The sequence below is a fragment of the Rhinolophus sinicus genome, linkage group LG17, assembly GCF_036562045.2.
Source record: "Rhinolophus sinicus isolate RSC01 linkage group LG17, ASM3656204v1, whole genome shotgun sequence".
Taxonomy (NCBI): Eukaryota; Metazoa; Chordata; class Mammalia; order Chiroptera; family Rhinolophidae; genus Rhinolophus; species Rhinolophus sinicus.
In genome coordinates this window covers 22662453-22684231 of record NC_133766.1, presented here as the reverse complement: position 1 = coordinate 22684231, position 21779 = coordinate 22662453, and the positions used below count along the sequence as shown (strand labels likewise).

Sequence of the window (21779 nt, the reverse complement as noted above, 5' to 3'; positions counted from 1 at the left end):
AATCCTCCCCCGCACATGCTAGGTGGTGTGCGTTCCTATGCTTGATAAGGGGTGCTTGTTCCATCTCTTTGGACACACTACAAGCCCTTTGAGAAGCCCCATATTCCCCAACGAACTCTCCAATCCAGGGGGTAGCACAGCCACACCCCATCACCAAAGATAACAGAGTGCCGGTCTATGGCTCCATCTACTGGTAGTGCTTGGAACGGAGGCTGCCAAAACAGGGTCCACTGAGAAGAGAGCGAATAATTTTTGACATCTGGTCCTTCCCCGGAAAGAAAGATACACACAGACCAATTAAACATATAAGAAGCCTTTAATTTCATCACCATAAACATTATACTCTGATTGCTCATATACAGTATAAAATATTTATTCCACTAAATAAATAAGACATGACATTATTGCAAACGGCACTTAAACCACCCCCCAGAGATAAGACCTCCTAAGCCCGCGCAGGGGGTGCTCCTGAGATTCTGCGCAAGAGTCATCAAGCACAGATATGCCCTGGGGGCTGAGACAGATAAAGGTTCGAGGAGCCACACTGGGTGCTTCTGGTTCCAGAACAGCCCCAAAGAGAGGGCTGTGGAGCCAGTGGGAAAGGTAGGGGGTGGGCAGCTCCTTCATCAGCCCCGTCCTTGAGGGAGCACAGGGAAGTGGGGTGGGGGCAGGCTAAGCCAAGAGAGGAGGGAGACTAGGGTGGTTGCTGAGACCTGGAGCAACCTTAGCCTTGGGCAAGAGGAGCTGGGATATCAGTTGGGGTGAGCAGAGCTTCCAAGCTCCTGGGTTAGGCAGTTTTGGGGCCAGACCAGTCACTCCAGGAGAAGGAGAGTCTAGCAACGCTTAGTCCAATAACCAGCCATCTCAGGGGACCCAGTTGTTGGGGATGTCACCACCCCTCTACTTAAATAAATAAGTTAAATATTTAAAGGCGTGTGTCCCTATGATGGTGACACAGGGGCCAACAAGCCATGTACTGGGGGATTAGTGGGAAGGCTGTACTGTGGGGCCAGGCAGTGTCACTTCTCTCAAGACTCAGCCCCCCAAGTAACTTTCATACTTTCAAATCCTGAGGAGAGTTTCACACTAGAAACTCCCACGCAAGAGCAACACTGGGGAACTATAGGATCTGGTGGCTGAGTTTACTCAGCTCCCCAAATCCATTCTTTAGGTATGTTTTGACCAGGACACTGTGAACCCTGAGCCTGGGTAATCCCCTAAGGGTTCTGCATTCCAGTGCAGGGTGCGAATCAAATGCCCGGCCCTTCTTTCCCTATAGAAGTCCAGACTGAAGCCCATTTGGAGAGCTACCAGTCAGCCAGCCCTAAAGATCAGGCAGAGGCGAGAGAGAAGCCGGGGTGCCCCATCTGTGCAGCTATGCACCTCAACGCCACGGGGTGGCAGAAGAGAGCCACACCACTTTGGCAGCAATAGACACTGGGAGGCCAGCCCCACAGCCCGATGCGGCTAACTGGAGCATAGAATAGGCGGAGCTGGGTCCCAGTGAGGCAGGCCCTCCCTCAGTGGGTAGCAAGTACTCTACACTGAGTATTTGGCCAAGTCACTCTTGTCAAATACTACCCGTGTAGCAAAGTAAATGGCAACCAGACCCAGGCCTGCAGCTGAAACCATATAGGCAGTGACAGACTGGCTGAGTTGGACAATAGAGCCCATAAACAGTGACGGGGCCACCGGGGACAGCAGGAAGGCACTGTCCAGGATGGCAAGGTCCAGGCAGATGCCCCTGCCTGGAATAACCCTGGCCTCTGGCAGCTCACCCACAACCACACGCACGGAGACATCGCAAGCAGAGGCCCCACAGAGTGTGGGTGGAGATGGGAGCAGGCCACTGCCTCCAGCACCCATGTGTCCATTGGCGAAGGGGGATCCAGCCTTGGGGGCCGGTGAAAAGCTGGTCATCAGTCTGTCCTCACTGGTACCACCAGCAGTGTCTCCTCGGCATTTGGGCAGGAACACCTGGGGAGGGGGAAAACAGAGGAAAGGACAGGGCACAAGGACCCACGGTGTATACCCAGGCATGGGATCCCCGAGCTCTGAGGACAGACCCTGGCCTTTTATCCCAGGGGCTGGAAGAAACCAGGAAATGGGCCTTAATGAAAATCAGGCAGCGGGTCAGAAAACTGGGAGACCCTGCTTGGTCTGGGTCTAGTCAGGACCCTCCTCAGGAGTGGGAGTGAGGGGCAGGATGGGACAAATCAAACCAGAAGTCTAGTCCCCTCTAGCCTCTCCTAGAACAGGCGGGTGGCAGACAAATGCAGTATTGCAGGTTGGGAAGAGAACAGAACCCCAAGGTAAAGGGAAAGACTAGCAGAATGAAGGAAAACAAGGAAAAAGACCTGTAAGAACAGAGGGGCAGGGCCGGCCCGGTGGCTCAGGTGGTTGGTGGAGGTCGCTGGTTCGATTCCCACATGGCCCAGTGAGCTGCGCCCTCTACAGCTAAGACTGTGAACAACGGCTCTCCTTGGAGCTGGGCTGCCGTGGGCAGCGGGAGGTGGGCAGCCGACTGCCTCAGCCAGGGCGGGGGAGCGCAAGGCTCATAACACTAGTGTGGGCCAGGGAGCTGTGTCCTACACAACTAGACTGGGAAACAACAGCTTAAACAGGGGGTGGGGGTGGGGATGGGAGGGGGAGAGGCGGAAGTGGGGGAAGAACAGAGGAGCAAAATCCAAGGCTGGGGCCCCTGTTGGCCCAACCCCCCACACTGGCTCGCCTCTCTTCCTTCCTGTACCCCACCACCTGGCCATGGGGAATTCCTCATCACCCTCCTCAGAGAAAAGCTCTGCTCCCACTGGGGCCCTGGCCCTGGCTGGAGTGGCTGCCCTGCTATGAGGTCTGTGGCCCCAGCCGTGAGGCAGGGTGGGTCCAGCAGACCCAGCCTCTAGGAAGAAAGGAGCAGGAGGAATCACCCTCCTCCTGACTCCACACCTCAGCTGTGCTAATGGCGCCCTTCTCCCTACCTCCTCACTATCTGCCTTGGTCAGTCACCAGGCCCTGCAGAGGCTACAACTTATCAGACTGTCCCCATGCCCCCGAGTGCCTAACACAGAAGAGTTCCGGAGTTGGCTACGTTAGGGCTGGGAGCCATGGCAGAGCCCAAACCTGACCCCAGGGGAGCTCACAGCTCAGGGAAATGGGTAAAGGCAGGCGCAGGTGGTGTGTAGAGCCAAGGGTCCCATCAGAGCTCCTGGAATGGGCCTCCCTGGATCTTTCCTCCCTGTCTGCCACCCCAGAAAAGACCAGTGAGGCTGGAGGCTGGAGAGGTCCCTAGAGAGAGACGTGCTCCTCAGTTAGAGGGGAGGACCTGCCCCAGCAGGCCCCCTGGCACAAGTATCATGCCCAAGCCTGGCCTCCGGACAGCAGCCCCCAAACCCCCAGCCAGAGCAGCTGTGCTAATAGGGGTGTCAGGGACCAGGTTCCCGCAACCCAGACCCTGGCCCCTCCCACCACTCTTTCCACCCCTGCAGTTACTATTCTGTTAACCAGCCTCTCAGCTCCATGTTTCTCAGAGCTGTGTCTTCCTTACAGTCTGGAAGCTCTGAGGACAGGCTTGCATCTCCTCCCTCAGGACAACCCAACTTCTTGCCTGTCTGGCAGAGCTCTACACCCAGGGCTATAGCTCACTGAGGCCAGCGGAGGGGCCAAAAGCAACCACACAGCCTGGGTCAGGAGGCTTCCCACAGAAGGGGGACCCTGGAGGGCCCGGTTTAGGTGAGGCCCCCCGACTTACACAGTGCCTAGGTGAGCGGTGTCAGGCACCAGACTCAGAGATCCGCCGTGAGGCGGGGGAAGGGAATGGAGGCAAATGAGTGAGACAGGAAAAGAAAAGAGAGAATTAGACAGAAAAGGAAGCCACACCAGGAGAGAGGGCAGTAAGGAGGCTTCCCCATCTCGCAGACCAGAGCAGGCACCGCTCAGTCACAATGCCTCCTCCAGCCTCTCCCTGAATAAGGAGAGGTGTTGCCAGCACCAGACCAGTCCCACTCACCGTCTGCGGAAGCTAGGCCCCAGAGGTCATCTGATCCAGCCCCCTGCCTCTGCACAGAACAACCCAGCCCAGATGAGGGCTTCTGCTAGCCTGATTCTTCAGGATTCCCAAGAAGGGTTTCACATTTCCTGCAATCTTCCAGTCAAGTGCTTTATAGTCCTGACACCAGGAAGTCATTCCCAGGATCTAATCTACACCCTCTTTCCGCAGCCCACGTCTCTGGCCCTTGGGCTACAGGGGCTTCCTCTCTGATCAAAGAATGCCTTCTCCAGCTTCTCTTGCCTGACACTCATTCTGGGCTAGTCAGCCCCACTCCCCCCACTGCCCCCACACCCGCAGTATCCAGTGGAGCATCCAGTGAGTACCTGCTTCTCGCGGTGGTAGAGGGAGGCTAGCGTGTAGGGCAGGATTTGCAAGGCAGAGAAGGTGAACCCAGTGAGAGCTGCTGAGGCGGTCACTACGGCCACACTGTGGGACAGGCACGTGGCGCCAGCAGCCACAGGGAAAGCCACCACGCTGGCCAGATAGACTGCCCGGGTGCCGAATCGCTGCACCAGTCGGTCCATGACCAGAGAAAAGAGTAGGGAGATGGCACACTGCAGGAACAGCCCCAGGCTGCCCATCCGGACTCCTGGACAGGGAGGCAGGAAAGAGGTGGTCAGACAGGGATGGGGGAGAGGCCCAGTACAATGTGGGGAGACTTAGAATAAGGGGCTGTGCAAGGTCTGCTGTAGACCAGCCCTGCTCCCCAGCACCCTCCCAGACTACCTGTAGAACAACAGGAGTCTAGGCCCTTCCACTGACCTCAGGGAATGTGGCCAGAGCTGCTGGCTAAGGGCAGAGGAAGACGTTCTGAGGGTTGACTGGGAGCCTCAGCTAGCTGAGGGTTAGAGGGAACAGAAGGACAGTTTCGCCAGAGGCTCCAAGACAGTTCTGGAATGCCTGAGCTGCAAGGTGCTGGGAGGGGATTTGGAAAGTCAGCAGGGGGAGCAGCCGGCACACTGAAGTTAGGGCCAGGGAGACCTGAGCCCCAGCCTTGACTCCCCCACTCCCTTTGGACCTTAAATCAGCTCAGCCTTTTCTTCTGTCAAGTTGGGGCAAGAACTCTGATCAAATTCTCAGGGCAGTCCCAGGCTCTACTGAGACTGCAGGCCAAGCTGCTCTGTGCTCTGATGAGCTGCACACACAGAGAGGGTCCATTTTCCCGCTGAGGAAACGAGGGCGCTGAGACGCACAGCTACCAGCCCAGGCACAGGTGGTGGGCATCTCCCTCCGGCTGAGCCTCCCCTGGAGGGGAGCTCCCCCAGCAGCCCCCCCAGCCACCAAGCCTTACCTTCATCATAGTGTCTGCGGGCCTCAGTGCCAGGCTCAGCCCTGGGTACACCCTGGTACAGCCCCTCGCCCACGAAGTCCGTGTAAAACAGCGTGAAGGTCATGAACGCCATCCAGCTGCACAGCTCGGCCACAAAGAGTCGGCGCAGGGTGCGCGGCACACGGCAGCAGAGCTGGTGCAGCCGGGGAACCAGGGTGCCCAGGTTCCGGAAAGCCAGGCGGGCGTGGCATGGGCAGCAGTGGGGCAGCCTGGAGGGGATCGACGGCCCTTCTGCTGGCTCGGCTGGGCCCAGTGCTGTCTCCTCAGTCACAAACAGCGTGGCTGCCACGCAAGTGAGGAAGATGAGCGTGAGCAGGCCAAAGAGGCACTCCTCCTGGGTGCCCAGGTAGGGGGCCAGGGCGCTGGCGTCCCAGTCGATGGCAGGCAGGAGGTAACCCAGGCAGCCGCCGAGACTGATCATGAAGGCGTAGACAGAGAAGGCCTGGCGACAGTGATCTGGGTCCCGGAAGAGGTCAGAGAGCAGGGCCTCCAGGGGGGTGAAGCACACCTGGCCACAGAAGTCCAGCAGCCCCACGCCCAGGATCAGCAGTGCCAACTCCAGGGGCCTGGTGTCCGGGCACAGCAGACCGGCCAGCCAGCCAGCCCTTGGGATGAGGAAGAGGCTCAGCAGGACGCCCAAGGACAGGGCCCAGATAAAAGGCCTCCGGCGACCATAGCGTCCACGCCACTGGTCACTGGCTGAGCCTAGAAGTGGGACCGAGACCAGGCCCAGCACTGGACCGATGCCTGCAAGAAGGGCAAGTAGTATGAGCCAGAGACTGGAGCGCTTAAGGAACAGGGCAGGGGGACTGACCTCCTTGAGAAGGATGGAAATGACCATGATACTACCTATCACAGGGAGGACCAACCCTGTCCTGGGTACTGTGCTGAGTACTTCGCAGGGACTCTACTCCTCACAGCTAGGATCACTAATGCCCCATTTTAATATGGGGAAACTGAGGCATGGAACAATTGATAAGTGATACTTGTGTCAGGCATGGGGCTAGGGAGGGTGGGAGGCAGGGCTTTAACAGGCAGTCTGACTCCATGGCCGATAATCCTGACCGAGCCGCTTCTTCCAGGGAGTTATGCGGTGGTGCTTGCTTTCTGTGGCTTTTGCAGAATTCATCTGCAGGTGCCCAGCCCCTGACCCACGGGTAAGAAAGAGCCCTGGCTGGGAGCCCCTGACCCTACTTATCAGTAGCTAGCTGCACAGTCACCTAACCTCTTATAGACCCCATTATCTTCTCTGTGGACTGGATAACCTCAGAGGCTTGTTGCAAACGTTAAATGAGATAATAGACATACATATTAGAGGGCTAGACCAAGGAGAAGGGCCGTTTCTCCATTGTTGTATATGGGCCAATCACTGCGCAGGGGCCAGGGGTACAGTGGTGACCAGGTCATGTCCCTGTCCTCTGCTTTCCCTCTTGGGCCCCCCTCAGCCCAGGCTCACTCCTGTCCCCAGCCACATCAACCCAGTAGATAGGCACGTGTCCCTCTGAGCAGCTCTTTGGGCAGAGACACTGTTGCCCTGCTTCCGGCCAGCATGCATCTGGAATAGGAGGGCAGGAGGATGCGGTGACTCACCCAGCACCATGGTCATGAACTTCTCCTCTACCCCCACTTCCAGCAGCAGCGGTGGCACATAAGTGATGCCTGCGGCCAGGCACACCTCCAGGCCGAAAGTCAGCAGGTTCACCAGCAGCAGCTGGGCTTTCCGATGCTGTAGCAGGGGGCTTGCCCACAGCCTCTGGACCATGGTGGGCCAGGCAGGTAGGGAGGGCTCCAGCCGAGTCACTCACTCCAGAACTGCTCCGTCGCAGCCCTGCCCCAGACACCCAGGCCTCTCCTTGCTGCCACCGGCTGCCTAGGATTCAGCCAGGAACCCATTTCTGCCAGCTCTCTGTGCAAGTCCAGCTTCTCAGCCCATGCTAAATGCCTGTTTCCGTGGGGTGCCTGGGCGGGGACATATCACTCAGATCCTAAACAGGACAAGGACAATCAAACGTTGAGTATTAGTTAAGAGCTGAGAAGCAGATTTCCGGGATTTGCTCTGAATTCTCTGAATCCTGTTCACTCCCAGGCTGATGGTGTGGACCTGCCACAGGTGCCACCCCCGTCCTGCCCAATCAGAAAGTGCTTGTTAATATTAGCCTAAGGCTGACATAATTAATAAGGTAAATAGGATTTTTAAACCTCAGCACATTCCAAAGCCAAACAGATGTCGGTTATTCTCTGTCTTGGAATATCTTTGCAATTGCCCTTGCCTCCTAGAATGGAAATAAAATAAAATATAAAATAAAATAAAATAAAATAAAAGCAACTGAATTCCCAGATCCCCAGGCCCTGTTATCAAGGTGCCCCTGGAGACTCTGTCAGGCCAGGTTTGTTTGCTTTTCTCTCTCCATTTCCCAAAGCTGGGCTGTTCAATTACCCTTTGTTAAGAGCAGCACTTCCTATTCTGCGCTGCCTGGCCATGAGCCACGTTGCACCATAACTCCCACCCCCAAGGACTAGGACAAGGGGGAAGGGAGGAGAGGCTGTGGTTTGTTGGGTCGGGTTGGAACCTGTCATGGACACCACTGAAAAAGCACTTCCCTGGAAGGACCTGGGCCTGAAAACCTCTCCCTTAGTTTCTCCCCATGCTCAATATTCATAGAGAAGAAACATTCCCATGTGTGCTGCCCAACTGTCACGGGACAGTGGGGCCACAATCAGGCCAGACTGTTCCCAGGTCCCAGCCTCACAGGGACGTAAAACCGCAACAACTGCCATGACGCAGTGACCCTCGGACTGGCAGGATGCCCCACCACTTCCCGGCAGCCTTTCTCTGCTCCCCAAACAGCTCCATGCTCAGCAAAGAAGTCCCCACAGCCCTTCCTGCCTCCTGTGCATAGACATGGCCCTGGGCACACACCCACCCTGTGGCCCGCACCCCCAGTGACGCTGGTTCCAGGCCTTGCTTCCTGACAAAGCACGCACTGCAGTCGGCCCTGTTTGCAAGTGACCAAAAGGGAAGAGAAAGTCAGTCGTGAAGAGGAGGTATAGAGGGGCGTCTTGCTGAGAAAAGGCGAGAGTCCCCTAACCTGTCACCCATTGCAAAGGAGGGGAGTGCACAGAGCTATAGCCTTCCCTTGTCTCTCAGGTTCAATTCTACATCTGCTGTGGAAGGGCACTGCTTCTGTGCGAAGCCCACAGTGGAGGAGGGCCCGGCTCCAGTGCCCTCCCCCACCCGGGGCACCCCTCAGCCCTCATTCATTCCCTCTTCCAATCTCAGCATTTCATAATTTGGCACTTCAACCTTTTTTATCTTTTCAAGTGACACTTAGCCCCACAGGGCTTTGCGTGTTACAACATGTGTCGTAGATGCTCTCTGAGCTGTGCCACAGAGAAATCAGATGGCCATCAGTCCTGGGTAAGAGGTTTCCATCCCATAAATGCCTCTGGGGCTTTTTAGCTGGTAGACCAGGAAGGAAGGGAATTCAGCTAAGGCTGAGCAACCCCGGTCTCCTCTCCACAGATCCCTTTAAACCCAGACTAACCACTTTGGGAAGGTGCACAGACTCCTCTGGGGGTGGCATGGGGAGAAATGTAAAATACTGACCCATGCCATCCCAAAACAGGGGTAGGGGGACCAGACATCAGTCTTAACCAGGCGATTGTGGGTTCAGCTGAGCTGAGGCCCTCTCCACTGGCACACTGCCAAAGCACCCCCAAAAGGAAAGCAAGAGATGGTACAGACACCAAGGGGTGGTGCTTTCCAGCCTGGAGGAAGGGGTTCTGGGTCAAAAGGCTTCCAGCCCATTCCACCCCCTGCCTTCAGCCTGGGCAGGGCCTGGACACTCACCTGCTCTGGGATTTTAAAGACCAGGCTCTCCCTGAGCAAACACAGCCAGTCAAACCCAACCTCACCCACAACCTGCCCCATTCCCAAGCCATGGTTGCTTCCCGTTGTTTAAAATAAATTGCAACTCTCCAGCAACTATTACTCACCTCACCTGCCTCCCTCCCTCCCTTAATCTGGCTCCACAGCCCACAAGGGAAAAAGGCAAAAAAGGGTAAAAAGAGGAATTTCCCCTCATCCTCCTACAACCCAAAGAGCCCATTAGCTGCCACCCCCACCCCAGTGCCTCTCTCTGCCTCCAAGAGGCTCCTTACCAGGTAACCGGGGGCTGGGCCAGGTGAGGAATTCATTGAATGGAGTTGGGTAGGAAGTAGGCGGGCTCAAGCCCTGCTCGCCACTCTCTTCTTAGGTTGCTGAGCCCGTCCTCCCCCTTTTGATCTCTCCTGTGCTCTGGGGCTACTCACCACCCCCAGGCTTTACTCTTTCCAGCCCAGAATTGCTTAAGAAATTACTTCCAAGCCCATAAGAATACTCTCCCTTCCAAAGCCTCCTTTCTTTTTCCTGACATCTTTCCCAGTCTTCCCCTCTTCATTCCTACTCCAGGGCCTTCAGGGTGGAGGAGACGACAGAGGCCCACATCACTAAGTCAGCAGCTGTCCCTCTAGGCCTTCCTCTCTGGGGCACAAATACAGACGCCCAGGCCCTGCCCAGCTCCCAGGCTCTGCGAGGTGAACGGACAAGAACTGGTTCAACATCACTTGCCCTCAGCCTGCCCTACCCCCACTCCTACCTGCAGCCCCAGGCACACTTCTCACCAAAACACGAAAGTGATGGATTACTGTTGGGCCCCCTGTTTGGGAAGCTCCCCTGCCCTCCTCAGAGAAACAAGATCCAAATCTCCCCTATACCCTCCAGTCCCAGAGATGCTTCTGCCTCAGACCCTCCTGCTCCTGGAGCACTCTGTCTGGCAAACAGAAGATCAACCTGAAGAGCCAGCCTCCCAGCTCACCTGGTGGGGAGGGAGCAGGAAGAGGAGGGAAGTGGAGGTACAGAAAGGGGGAGTCTGGCCCTACCTCCTGGAAAGAACAGGCCTTCTAGGACAAGATTCTCTCAAGTCCCAGTCATCTCCCCTGCTCTCTGGCCCCCCTCATGACGGGACAGTAAGAAAGCTGGAGGAAACCGAGACCTCTGGGAACCTTCCTGGAGATCCACCCCAGGCCCACTTTCTTCACCCCTGGGGGAGCAGAACCCCAGCCCAGAGAGCCAAGGGCCCTGGCAGGGTCAGTGAACCTGTATTCAATCTGCCCAGCTGCAGAAATCAGGAGGCCTATGTGCCTCAATTCCCAACACGTGGCACCCCCAGGGCAGACATGGGCTCCATCGCAGCCCACTGCAGGTTACGCCCCAGCAGAGAGGATGGGGAAACGAAAGTGCAACAGGAACAAACCTGGCGTGAACCTTCTCCAAAACTCAGGCGACAGAGTGGAGGAGGAGGGAGGAAAGGGGACGAAGCCCACGCCGGTAGCTCCCTACACAGGAAGGGAGGGTCAGAGGGACACATAAAGAGGCCTTTGAGGGCTTTCAAAGGGGCTCCTGCCACCCCTCAAGGCTGAGGTGGAGCTGGGGGGGGGGAGTCCCCTCCGCTGACAGACAGAGGCCAGAGGGAGCCTGGGCTGTGGCAGCCCCGCCGCGGGCCAGTGTCAGGCGGCAATTCTATGGCCTCTTTATGCGGGCCAGCGTCCCCACACCCCTCCCAGGCACATCAAACGGCTGCAGCCCCCAGCCTGACCCTGCCGAGCCTGCGACCCTGCAATCCTCCCTCCACACTCACAAAGACGGCTGCTTTCTCATAGCTCCAGGGGAAACACGCTCCTCAACCCTGCTCCTCAACTCTGCACGCCGGGCAGCCCCTCCCAGAGGAGGAAACTGGGGATGGGGGTAGGCTCGCCAGAGGGGTGATGACTCAGTGGGAGAAGGGGGTGTGGTCACGCCAGGCCAATTGCCCCAACTCACTCTCTGCCCGAGGCGGGTGGGGAGCCACAGCAGGTGGAAGCTGTAAGACTGAGGGGTAGGCAAGACCCCCATTCCTCCCCACAGGCCTGGACCCCAGAATCTGGTTCCGAGTACAGTTCTCCCAGGTCCTCTGGGTTGGGGGCAGGGAAGAGGTCCGGGGGTTACCAGCCCAGCCTCCCTGTCATCCACCCGCTTACCTCAATCCCATGCGACCAACGTCCTTGTCCTTACCTAGTAAAACCCCGCAGCATGCTGCACTCCCCAGATGAGCTCCACCCTCATGGCAGATCCACGAGGGCCCTAGGACACACCGGAAGACTGAGGTGTTGGCCAGCCAGGAGCTGCAATGAGCATCCTTGGGGGAAATCAGCTGTGCATCGGTACAGACCCCCTTGTCAGGGGTGCTGTGCTATGGGAACTCCTACCCGGGCAGCTGGGAAGAGGGGACACAGGATTAGACTGTACATGGCTTCGTGCCCTCCAACCCATATTTAGTCTTTGATTTTCTGGGTTCAAATACTTCCAATGAAGGGAGGGTCTGCTATTCCCTGATCCCACCCTATAAAAAGGCAATGATTTGCACAAATAGCTGAGGCCCACAGCTTCGCAGGGCTCCCACAGACACCTGAAAACCCCACTCGGAATGCAACCTCAGAGGCGCAGGCCGCAGGGACTGTAAGAAAGAATAAGGGCCAGACAGAAGGAAGAAGATCCACCCCCTCTTTCCCCCAGCCTTGCTCTCGGCTCCAGCCTCCCCCAGGGCCCAGAGGCCAGGGATTTAGAGTTCGCCCGCTGAGCTGCCTTTCTTCACTGGGACTGGAAGCCTTCTGCTCAGCAGCTTGTCAGAGAGAGTGAGGGGGCTGCAGGCCAGGACACAAAGGGGGATTAGGGAGAAACCTCTCGGCCTGCAGAGTAATCCATCAAACTCTCTCCCGGCTGCCAAGACCGACCCCTTCCCACTCAATTCCCTTCCAGCTGCTGGGGGGGGGGGGGAGGCACCCTCTTTGGCTCATGAGCCCTGTCACATCGGGCAGCAAAGAATCCCAGGCCCCTGGGGGGCCTGAGGGGGCACAGCGCAGACACTGGGAAAAGGGCAACAGCTCCCTCCCCCACTCACCCTCAACGTGTGAAAACCCAACAGGTGGCAGTGGCTCGGAGGAAAGTTGCTTTTGTTGCCCTGTCTGACAGCCCCAGGCCAGCTTTTGAAAGGAAACAAATGCCGGAGGAGATTGGGGAGGGGAGGGAAAGGACAGCGGGCAGTCCCTAGAGTGCGCTGATCTCCCCCTCCCCATCCCTCTCCAATCCAGTGACAGGCCTGACCCTCACCTTGGCCAGTCAGTCCCAGCTAAAGCCGAGGTGAAGCACCCCTCCCAAGGGTCACCTGGCAATCCCATGGTGACAATCAACACAGACATATATCTGACTCCAGGCAATGAGCCTCCGATGAGACTTCCTTTCTGAGAACAGCTTCGACCCAAGGTCACACTAGGTCACCTTGACCAAGTGCCCTTGACCAGCCAAGACACACAGTACTCTTCAGCCTGGATGCGCTCTTCCACCCCAGGGGCCACAGGCCTCTGAACCTGGAGGATTCTGTAGTGTAACCTAGGTTTGGCAATCAGCCTGACCTGGGTTTGCTCGCCAACTCCACCACTTATTACAACGTGTGACCTTGTTATCTGACCTCCCTTAGCCTCAGTTTCCTCATCTGTAATTATTAAGAGCAGCTACCACTGAGGTTTATTACATGCCAGGCACTCTTCCAAGTGTTTTAATTCTCCAACCTCCCGATGAGGTGGGTAAAATGAATAGACCCATTTGTCAGGCAAGGAAACTTAGGTCAAAACCATCAACCTCACAGCCACGAAGTGTGTTTGAGGAAAGTATGTGGAAGTTCCTGGCAGCCTCTCCTTCAGTTGTTTGGGAGAAAACTCAGTGGAGAAAACTGGGAGAGGGCTTTCTCATTCCCAAACAGGAACAGCAGAGGTCAGAGAGCGACCAGCGACCCCTTTCTTCCCTCTCCCATTCCCCTCTCAACCTGGAGCCTCCTCCCCTCACGCCCCCCTACACACACACACACACACACACACACACACACACACACTAGGGCTGCCTCTTTCAGCCCCAGAAGCAAGAGGAATGCCAAGAATGTAAATGCCTCCCCAGGTGCTGGCCCCAACAGGTGAGCAGAGGTCACTGCAGCAGACCTGCCTGGTGTCAGCAGGCTGCGAAGGGAGATGGAGGGCAGGGTAAACATCCCAAAGTTATGAAACAGGGTGGCAGCCATCCACAAGGGAAATAATCATGGTGGCCAACACCTGCTAACTGTCCGGAAAGTGTCTGGCATCTGCTGGGTGTCTGACATACCTTCTCTCGCTAATTCATACCATTTGTACAACCCTACAAAGTGGGTACTATTTAATATTCCTATTTCACAAGAATAAAGATTGAGAAATTCATTAACATGCCCAAGGTGACACAGATAAAAAGGGTTGAATGGAAAATTCAAACCATTTGAAAATTCTGGAAAGTGCTGTGAACTGGGGGCCAGGACAGTGTAGTCCAGTTTCAGCAACTTTTGTAGCTGTGTAGCTGGACAAGCCATTTTACCTCTCTGGGACTCAGTTTCCACACCTGTAAAATGAGAGCTAGTAGATGCTGTCTCAGGTTCTTTCCAACTGTACAGCTATATGATCTCACATACAACCCACCCCACCCCACCCAGGGAGGGGGCTCTCCACGGACAGGTGCCCACTGAGTGCTCACTGACAAGACCACACGGCATGGTGGAGCGGGGGTCATAGCACTGCACCAATGAGCGATAAGGGGAACCACGCGGGGAGACTCAGCCGCACTTGGCCTCTCCTTCACCTGTCTTCACACTGTTCAAACACAACAGAGTACCAAGGGTCAGTGGTCACCTGAAACTGAGCCAAGTAACCAAGACATCTGGGGGCAGATTGCCCTCTTCCCTACTCCCTCCCAGAGTTGGACTCTGTCCCTGGCAGCAATTAGTAACCAAATTCATTCTCTATTTGGGCCACAATAAATGCTTCCCTATGAGGTGGGGTTGTGGTCCCAAGAAATCCCTTGGTCCGGGTGGAGAAAGAGGAGTGTGGGAGAACAGGGAGGTGGGTAGTCTCTAGGCCACTGGGAAACTCCCTCCCCCTGTTCCCTTCTCTTCCTACAGCCCCCGCAGAGTGAAACCTGAACTGGCCTACCTCCTAGTGAACTTGAACCTGCCAGGCCAGGCAGCTCTCTCCATCTGTGCACAGACAACCCTTGCCCCCTGCCTGCAGCCTGGCTTCCCTTAGAGGTGAGCTATGCAGGAAAGAAAGCAGGGCATAGCGGGTCTGTGCAGACCCACAGATGAGCAGAACAGAGCTGGGCGTCAAACCAGGGTGCTGGTCCCAGCTTTGCCACGTCCCACCTCTAGGCTCTCAAATTCGATGGTCTCTTAAGGACCTATGAGCCCTGATATCGCAGGGTCTGGGACCAGCCCTATTTATCACCAGAGGACTCTGGTCTGGACTTAGTACTACGGAAAAGTGTTCTCAAAAACAGGTCACTCAGTGGTGAGCAAGGTGCGAGCAGGTTCCAAAAAGGACTTTTTTTTTTTAAAGAGACCTAGTCTGCCCACCCTTGGAGGAAGTATGCTTCATTGTGTGCAAAGGAACCTCCTCCAAAGGAACTTCAAAGAGCATTAAAACTCACCCACCCATCCAACACTTACTGAGCCCCAATTATGCGGCAGCCCTCTGTGAAGGTGCTGAGAACAATGGACTGCAGCGCCTCCCCACCACCTCCCCTTTAGCAGAAGAGACAAAAGGCAATCAGAGTGCAGTGAAGTGGCACAGGTGCAAAGACACAAGTTCCCCAACTGGGGAATGTTCAGTTCTTCTAGGGCTTCCTAAAGGAAGTAGCTGTGTTGCTGAGCCTTGAAAGACGAGCAATTTGGAACTATGCAGAAAAGGGGAGATGTCTGCAAAACACAGCCACCGAGACCTGGGACGTCCACACCCACCCACCTCTCCTTTGGCCCCGCCCTAGTGAGGTGTGGGGGAAAGGCTACCAGACCCAAAATCGTGGCACTGGCTTTTGATCTCAGACCTCGTTCTAACATGGGCTATTCATCAGCGCTGGGCCCGTTTTTTGCTTCCAAAGTAGTCACTGTGCTCCAGTCACCACCCCCGGGGCTACCTCTCCATCCCCTGAGCCCCGAGCTGTCCCGCTCAAGTTCCACGCCTCCTCCAGGGCTGCCTGGAACCCAAGCTGTCAAGGCTCCTCCTTTTCTCCCTAGTGTCGCCTGCACTCACCCAGCAGCCCTCAAGGTTGAATAGCTCCTAGCTCGCGGTTCTCCTGGTCTGGCTTGCAGTCCTTTCCTGCCCCACACCCCACTAGCCCTTCAGTTCCTGGAAAGCAGAAAGCACAGGCCCTGCCCAGACCCTGAGACAGGGGGCTGCTCAACAGAAGGTCTCACGGGTGAGGCTGAATCAGGATTCCTGTCTGATGTGATTTGACCAGCGTGCCTGGGATTCATGGCCAGGCCACACTCAAGGTTTCTGGGTGCTCAGCTCTCTCTAGAGACTGGAGCCAGAAGTGGAAAGCTAGATGGCCACATCCCTAGGGATGGGCCAGGGGCTGCCAGTTTGGACACTATTTGTCTGCTCAAAGTACACTTGAAATTAGAGAGGCAGGGGGCACGCCAGAAAGCACTGCGGATAGAGGGCTGCTATCTCAGGCAGGATGCCCTCAGGGGCCGCCACTCTGGCAAAGCAGTTGGTCTGGCCTGAATTCCGTGACTGAGGGACGGTGGGACTATGGGACCCGGGGCTGGTCCCCAACCCCCTTCTTGCTGGCTCATCCCAGCTTCCCAGAGAGACTGATCCGCAGAAGTAACAAGGAGGAAAGGGAACAAACATGTATTGTGCACTTGGTCTGTGCAGGCATTTTGCTAAATATGCCGATCTCATGCAATCCTCACGGTAACCTTGCAGGGTGAATATTATCATCTGTGTTTTACAGACACAGAAACCAAGGCCAACAGGTGAGATAGGCCCATCTCCAACATCAGAAACAAGAGGCCCCACAAGTCATTCAAGGTCAGTGCCACTTCTCGTGGAGGAGGAAACAGACCATGTAGTAGAAAAAGGGATTAAACAGGAAGCTCTGGCTAGATATCAGGACCATCCCGTGATGGCTATGTCACCAGCCCCTGCCCCCAAGCAGGGACACTTAATACACTGCACAAAGCTCCACACTCCAGCTCTAATGCTGGGAGTCAAGCAGCATCAGCATTTGAGACACTGGGCCTGGTACCAACTGGTCCAGCCTCTACCCTCACTGTCCAGCAAACAGGGCCACTGACTGTTCAAAGAAAAGCCAGGCTGGGTTTTTCTTCTGGACACTGGAAAGCAGTGCAAAGGATCCCAAGGGTTAGGGAGGGAGGACAGAGTAGAACCCAAATTCAGGGCACCCTCTGCCTACCATACAGTTTCCCTAAAAATCACTATGAATAAATGTTCTGCATAGAAGGCTCTTAAGCTTTCAGGATATACATTCATCTCTGTCACCTCATGATTCACCGCCATCACTATTAACTTGAGGAGGTAAGTGGGCCGGGGTTACTGCACAGATTTTTTAAAAGTTACACACAATATTGACAGGGAGAGCCCAGGACATCCAGTCTGGTCTGTTCTTTGCACCGGACCACAGATTCCACTGCATATGTGTCGCTCACAGCTCACGTGTAGTAGTTACATACGGTCTAACGCCCTGGCTACGAAACTCCGGTCTCTCAGTGTAAGCCAGTGACTGCCTCCATTGTCACCAAATAACAGCAGCTGACATTTATCAAGCTCTTTTTACCTGCAGCTGCTGTTCTTAGAGCTTTACCTACATTAGTTTGCTTAATCCTTGCAATACTGTCAGGCAGGTACCAATATCTTCATTTCACAGAGAGGAAGTGGAAGCACAAAGTGGTGAAGAAACTTCCACAAGAGAAAATGGAGTTCAAACGCAGGCAGCAGGGGTCTAGAGCTCAGCCTCTTACCTACTGACTTACTTACCTAGTTACCTAGTCCTACGGACACCCCAAAGCCCAGGAGGCCTTGTTCCCAAAGAAACAGGGTCTGCAGCAGAACCCACGAATGGAGTCCCAGGCTGGGTACTGCTGTCCATTCAGTCACAGGCAATAGAGTGGATATGGTTAATACCAGTTAATTTATTGAGCACTTATTTCCTGTCAAGCTCACAGTCCAGTGCTCTAGATGCATGATTTAATAAAGCTATGTTTTATATGTTTATGTTTTATATATTACATACAATTATATATTTATAAATATTTATGTGCTATATTTATTATATAATAAATAAAGCTATAGAGTAGGTTTTATCCTCATCCTCATCATCATCATCCTCATTTTGCAGCCAGGCTACTAAGGCTGAGAAGAGGTTAAGTAACTTGCCCAACATTCTGCAGCTACGAGAGCGGCCGACATAAACCCTGTCTTCCTGACAGTCTGGGGTTTTATCCATGATGCTGTGCTATCAGACGATAACGGTCCGGATAATAGTGCTTAATCTCACTTTTGGAGTCCTCAGCCATCCCCGTGTTTCTGCCTTTTCCCCCCAGAGGCCTGGACAGGCTGGGAAACGGGAATTCACACCGTCCCGCCACAATTCAGTGGCCTGGAAGGACCTCAGAGGGCCACCAAAGAGCCTTGTCCAGCTCCTTCTTGTCATCCCCCTCTTCCAGGGTAACTCAGAGAGCCAGGAGAGGCAGGGGAGGTCACCACACACTCCATGAGCACACAGGAAAACTTCCCCCCACCCCACCTCCCACTAAATTGAGGCCTGTATGTCCACAGCTGCACATTCATCCACAGCTGTATTTTTATCTTCAGACTCATCCTGCTGACTCAAGCTCCATTTTTCTGAGCACTTTTAGAACAACAGAGTCCTGGCTCCATGACAGGCGTGGGGGGAGGAGATAAGAAAGGAATGAGGGGATGGGACCCATCCAACTGAAGGGCTGTGACCTCATATATTGTCCCACTCACTCCCTAGAAGTTGCTCTATGGGTTTCCTCGGGCTTCCCATCCAGCCTGCACTTCCTGGGCCCTGCCTTCCCCGCTCCCAAAAGCCAGTTTGTTCCCCAGGCCTGGGGCAGGTGAGTCCACACCAAGGCTATCTGGCTGTGAAAGGAGATCTGCTAAGTGCATAAGGAGAAGCAGTCAGAAGTCCCCAGGGCCTCACTTCCACCTCTGAGCAACGCTTCCAGAAGCCCAGCAAGTCACTCTGGGCCATGGTCCACAGGCTATGCCCAGCTGCAGACTCCAGGGCAGCAAGACAGCAACTGGGCTATTCTTAGTCTCCGCTCCACTGGGATCAGGTCTGTGTAACAGCTAAAGGGCAAGTCCTCACCAGGTACCCACCATGCCAAACCCCTCCCTACCCCCAACTCTGTCCCCTGGAGAAAAGAGGAAGTACAGGGGAGTGGCCCTGGGGAGAGGGAAAAGCTGGGCAGGTCAAAAGTGTTTGTTGGGACGATGGAAGCTGATTCAGAGGTCAAGGGCAAGAGCAGCTCACTGGGCTCCGGCACCTGAGGGGGACGGGAGACTATGACCCTCCCCCTGGAGAAACCGCAGGTCCCTGGGGGCTTCTCCAGCAGGTCCATACTCGGCCTAAACCTAGAGCCCCGAGCGGCTCTAGCGGGGGCCCAGGTGTCACCTCACCACATCTGGTTGGTGACCTCAGAATCCTCACCATCCCCACCTGAGTCCTGGCAGGCAGGTGAGGAGAACGCGCAGCCTCTTGTCCCTCCTCCCCTGAGAAGGGGGCAGAGGAACACACACGCACGCGCTCCAGCCTCAACTGCCTGCCCAGAGCCTGGCCCCCAGACTAAGATCCCCAAAGCTCAGTCACCTTTCCCGCGGCGTCCTGTCAGCCGGCCCCCTTCCCAGCTCCCAAGTCCGGGGCTGTGCGCACCGCGGTGACTCATCCTGCCCCTTTCCGGTGAAGCCGAGACAAGGGAAGAAAATACATGCAACTTTCCAAAGAAAACTCTGACGCGGGAGGTGCAACAGGAGCTAGCGCCCGTCCGCCCGCCGCTGCCCGCCCGCCGCTCCGCCTGGGACAGCGGGGCCCGGGCGCCTACAGCCCAGCCCGCCCTCCGAGAAGAAAGCACAGCCCCACGGGGACCCGGGCTGGCGCCCCGCACTTCGCAGCCCGGCTGCCGAGTCACCTCCTCTGGGACTTGCGGGGGCGCGGCGCCCGGACGGCCACCGCGCGGTCCCAGCCGGCGGGGCGCAAAGCACGCGACACCACGGGGCCCGGCCGCGCAGCGCCCCTCCCCTTCCCGCGCCGGGACCCTGTCCCCTGGGAGAAGAGGGGGTGCGCTCCTACCTGGCCCAGGCGAGCGTCTGTCACTGGGGCCGGCGCGGGCGAGCTCGACCCCCTCCTGCCCCCACGCGCGCCAGCCGGCTGCTTTTAAATCTCCAGGTTACTCCGCGGGGGGAGAGAGCATGCGCGCTGGGGCTGCCAGGAGGGGGCGGGGCGAGACAGGCCGGAGGTGGGGGGTGCCAGGAGGGGGTCCGGAGGGGTGGGGCTGGTCCCCAAGAGGAGAAAGCGCGAAGTCGCCAAGCTGTCTTTGTAGCACGACCGCGACGGGCAGCCCCCCCGTGGCTCCCAGAGTGCCCTGTCATTACCTAGGGCAGTGCACCGCCCCTTCGCCGCTCGCCACCCAGACATTTAGGTAAAAGCGACCCGGCAACGCGGGGCACCTCCCAGTCTGTGACCATGACCCGTATGTGCTCTTCTGGTAATACCCCTGTCCCGGGCAGAACAGCACCCCACCCATCCAGGACCAGCCCTGAAAGAAGATGTCACATTCTTCCCCAGTTACTCTTCCTACTGTTTGCTATTCTCCGAGGCAGAAAGAGCTTCCTCATAGCCAACTCAATCCCTTTTCCTGAAGTTAAAAGCCAGATGCCGTTTATTTTTCTCCTTAGGGTGTGTATAGGTAGGAGGGGGTGATACTTGCCAGTAAAATGTTCCCTCTGTCAGCTGTTGAACAAGATCCCAACAGATACCTGTTTCCCGAATGCCTTTGACAAGAAGGGAACATTACAGGTGGGAGACAGAGAACAGGAGGTGGAGGCTGGCCTTGGGGTGGGGGACCCAGTTGTGTCTTTTCTCTTCCATGGAGTTTTATTAGGGTAGAAAGAAATTGCAGTTGCTGTAGATTGTTCACTTGACTACCACAAAAATCACAAGAAGACACCTTTGAAGGGAAGACCTAATTGGCTGTGGCCCTAGACTGGGCATTGGGGCACTGGGTTCCAATGCTGGCCCTGCCACTCACCAAGTGTGACGTGGAACAAGTCCCTGCCCTATTCTGAGCCTCTGTAAAAGGGATTGGCCTGATAATCTCTAAGGACACCTCCAGCTGGGAGACAGAGAAGAAAGGGAAATAGAGAAGAAAGGCAACAATGGAGCCCTGGTGGCCTGGGGAAGACAGAGTGGGTGCAGGAGAGAGCAGAGAAGAGAAAAATCAAGAATCTACCTTCTGAGTTACTAAACAAGTTCAACTTGAAAACTGGGAGCACGTACCCCTTCAGCAGGTGACCCTCTAGGACCCCAGGGGCTTCCCAAAGCCTTTGTCATACCCATTTGTGGCCAACAGAGAGACTAGGGTGGAGTCCTGGGTCCCTGAGCTGATGTTCCCCACCGCCCCAGAAAAGAGGGCTGGAGTCAGGGGGAGTTCCAGGTCAACTGGAAAATTACAGAGCCAAGACAGAGTGAATGGTGGTATTTTCCGGGCTTGGGGAAAGAGCACTGAGAGTAAGAGGGAGTTGTCCCCCCTCAGAGGAGTAGGAGCCCCCCTCTCCCCTCTCTGATTTTTTTGTCAGAGGCCTACATGCCTTATACCTTGTGAGCAAACAGTGTGGTCTGAGATCCTGGACCCCACCCAGCAGCCTGGCCACCTGGATAAGTGCCAGGTTACACCTCCCCAATGCAGTGACCCTTCTCTACCAAGCCAGGTGGATATGCTCTTCAGGCCGTGCCCCACACAGGGTGCTGTAGGGCCCTCTGCTAGGCAAATGCTCCCTCCCCCTTTTTCTGCTGGTATAGCCTCCTTGAGTAATAATAATGTGTTTCCCGGAAAATAAGACCTAACTGGAAAATAAGCCCTAGCAGGATTTTTCAGGATGACACCCCTGAACATAAGCCCTAATGCGTCTTTTGGAGCAAAACTTAATATGAGACCCAGTCTTATTTTCAGGGAACCATGGTAATAATTAACTACTACTGATTGTGCCAGGCACTGTTCTAAATGTTTTTCATGTATTAACTCATCTAATCCTTACAATATTCAGGCGATGGGTACCATTTTCAGGTAAACTGAGGTAGTCCCTCAGTCCAGTCATTATTCCCCCCAACACACACACACACACACACACACACACACACACACACACATGAGTCTCTGGGCTCCAGAAACAAGGCAGAGGCAGCAATCCTTCATTTAGCCTGGCCAG

General features: G+C 55.7%; 1 protein-coding gene across 6 annotated transcripts; it reads right to left on the bottom strand.

Annotated features, from left to right (window-relative positions):
* Positions 1-297: 297 nt before the first annotated feature.
* On the bottom strand, positions 298-19800 carry SLC45A3 (solute carrier family 45 member 3). 6 transcript variants are annotated; one of them, XM_019752468.2, is made up of 6 exons: positions 19645-19793; positions 11470-11671; positions 6969-7363; positions 5340-6125; positions 4372-4637; positions 298-1977 (listed from the first exon to the last, which is right to left on the bottom strand). In XM_019752468.2, the coding sequence occupies exons 3-6, from the start codon at positions 7138-7140 to the stop codon at positions 1540-1542; spliced, it is 1662 nt and encodes a 553-aa protein (XP_019608027.2). In that variant the 5' UTR covers positions 7141-7363; positions 11470-11671; positions 19645-19793; the 3' UTR covers positions 298-1539. The 6 variants fall into 6 exon arrangements, with proteins under 6 accessions (XP_019608027.2, XP_074178060.1, XP_019608029.2 ...); XM_074321959.1 differs by having other exon boundaries at positions 11470-11538; positions 19645-19769; XM_019752470.2 differs by lacking the exon at positions 11470-11671 and adding an exon at positions 19165-19247 and having other exon boundaries at positions 19645-19765.
* Between the last annotated feature and the right edge of the window lie 1979 nt (positions 19801-21779).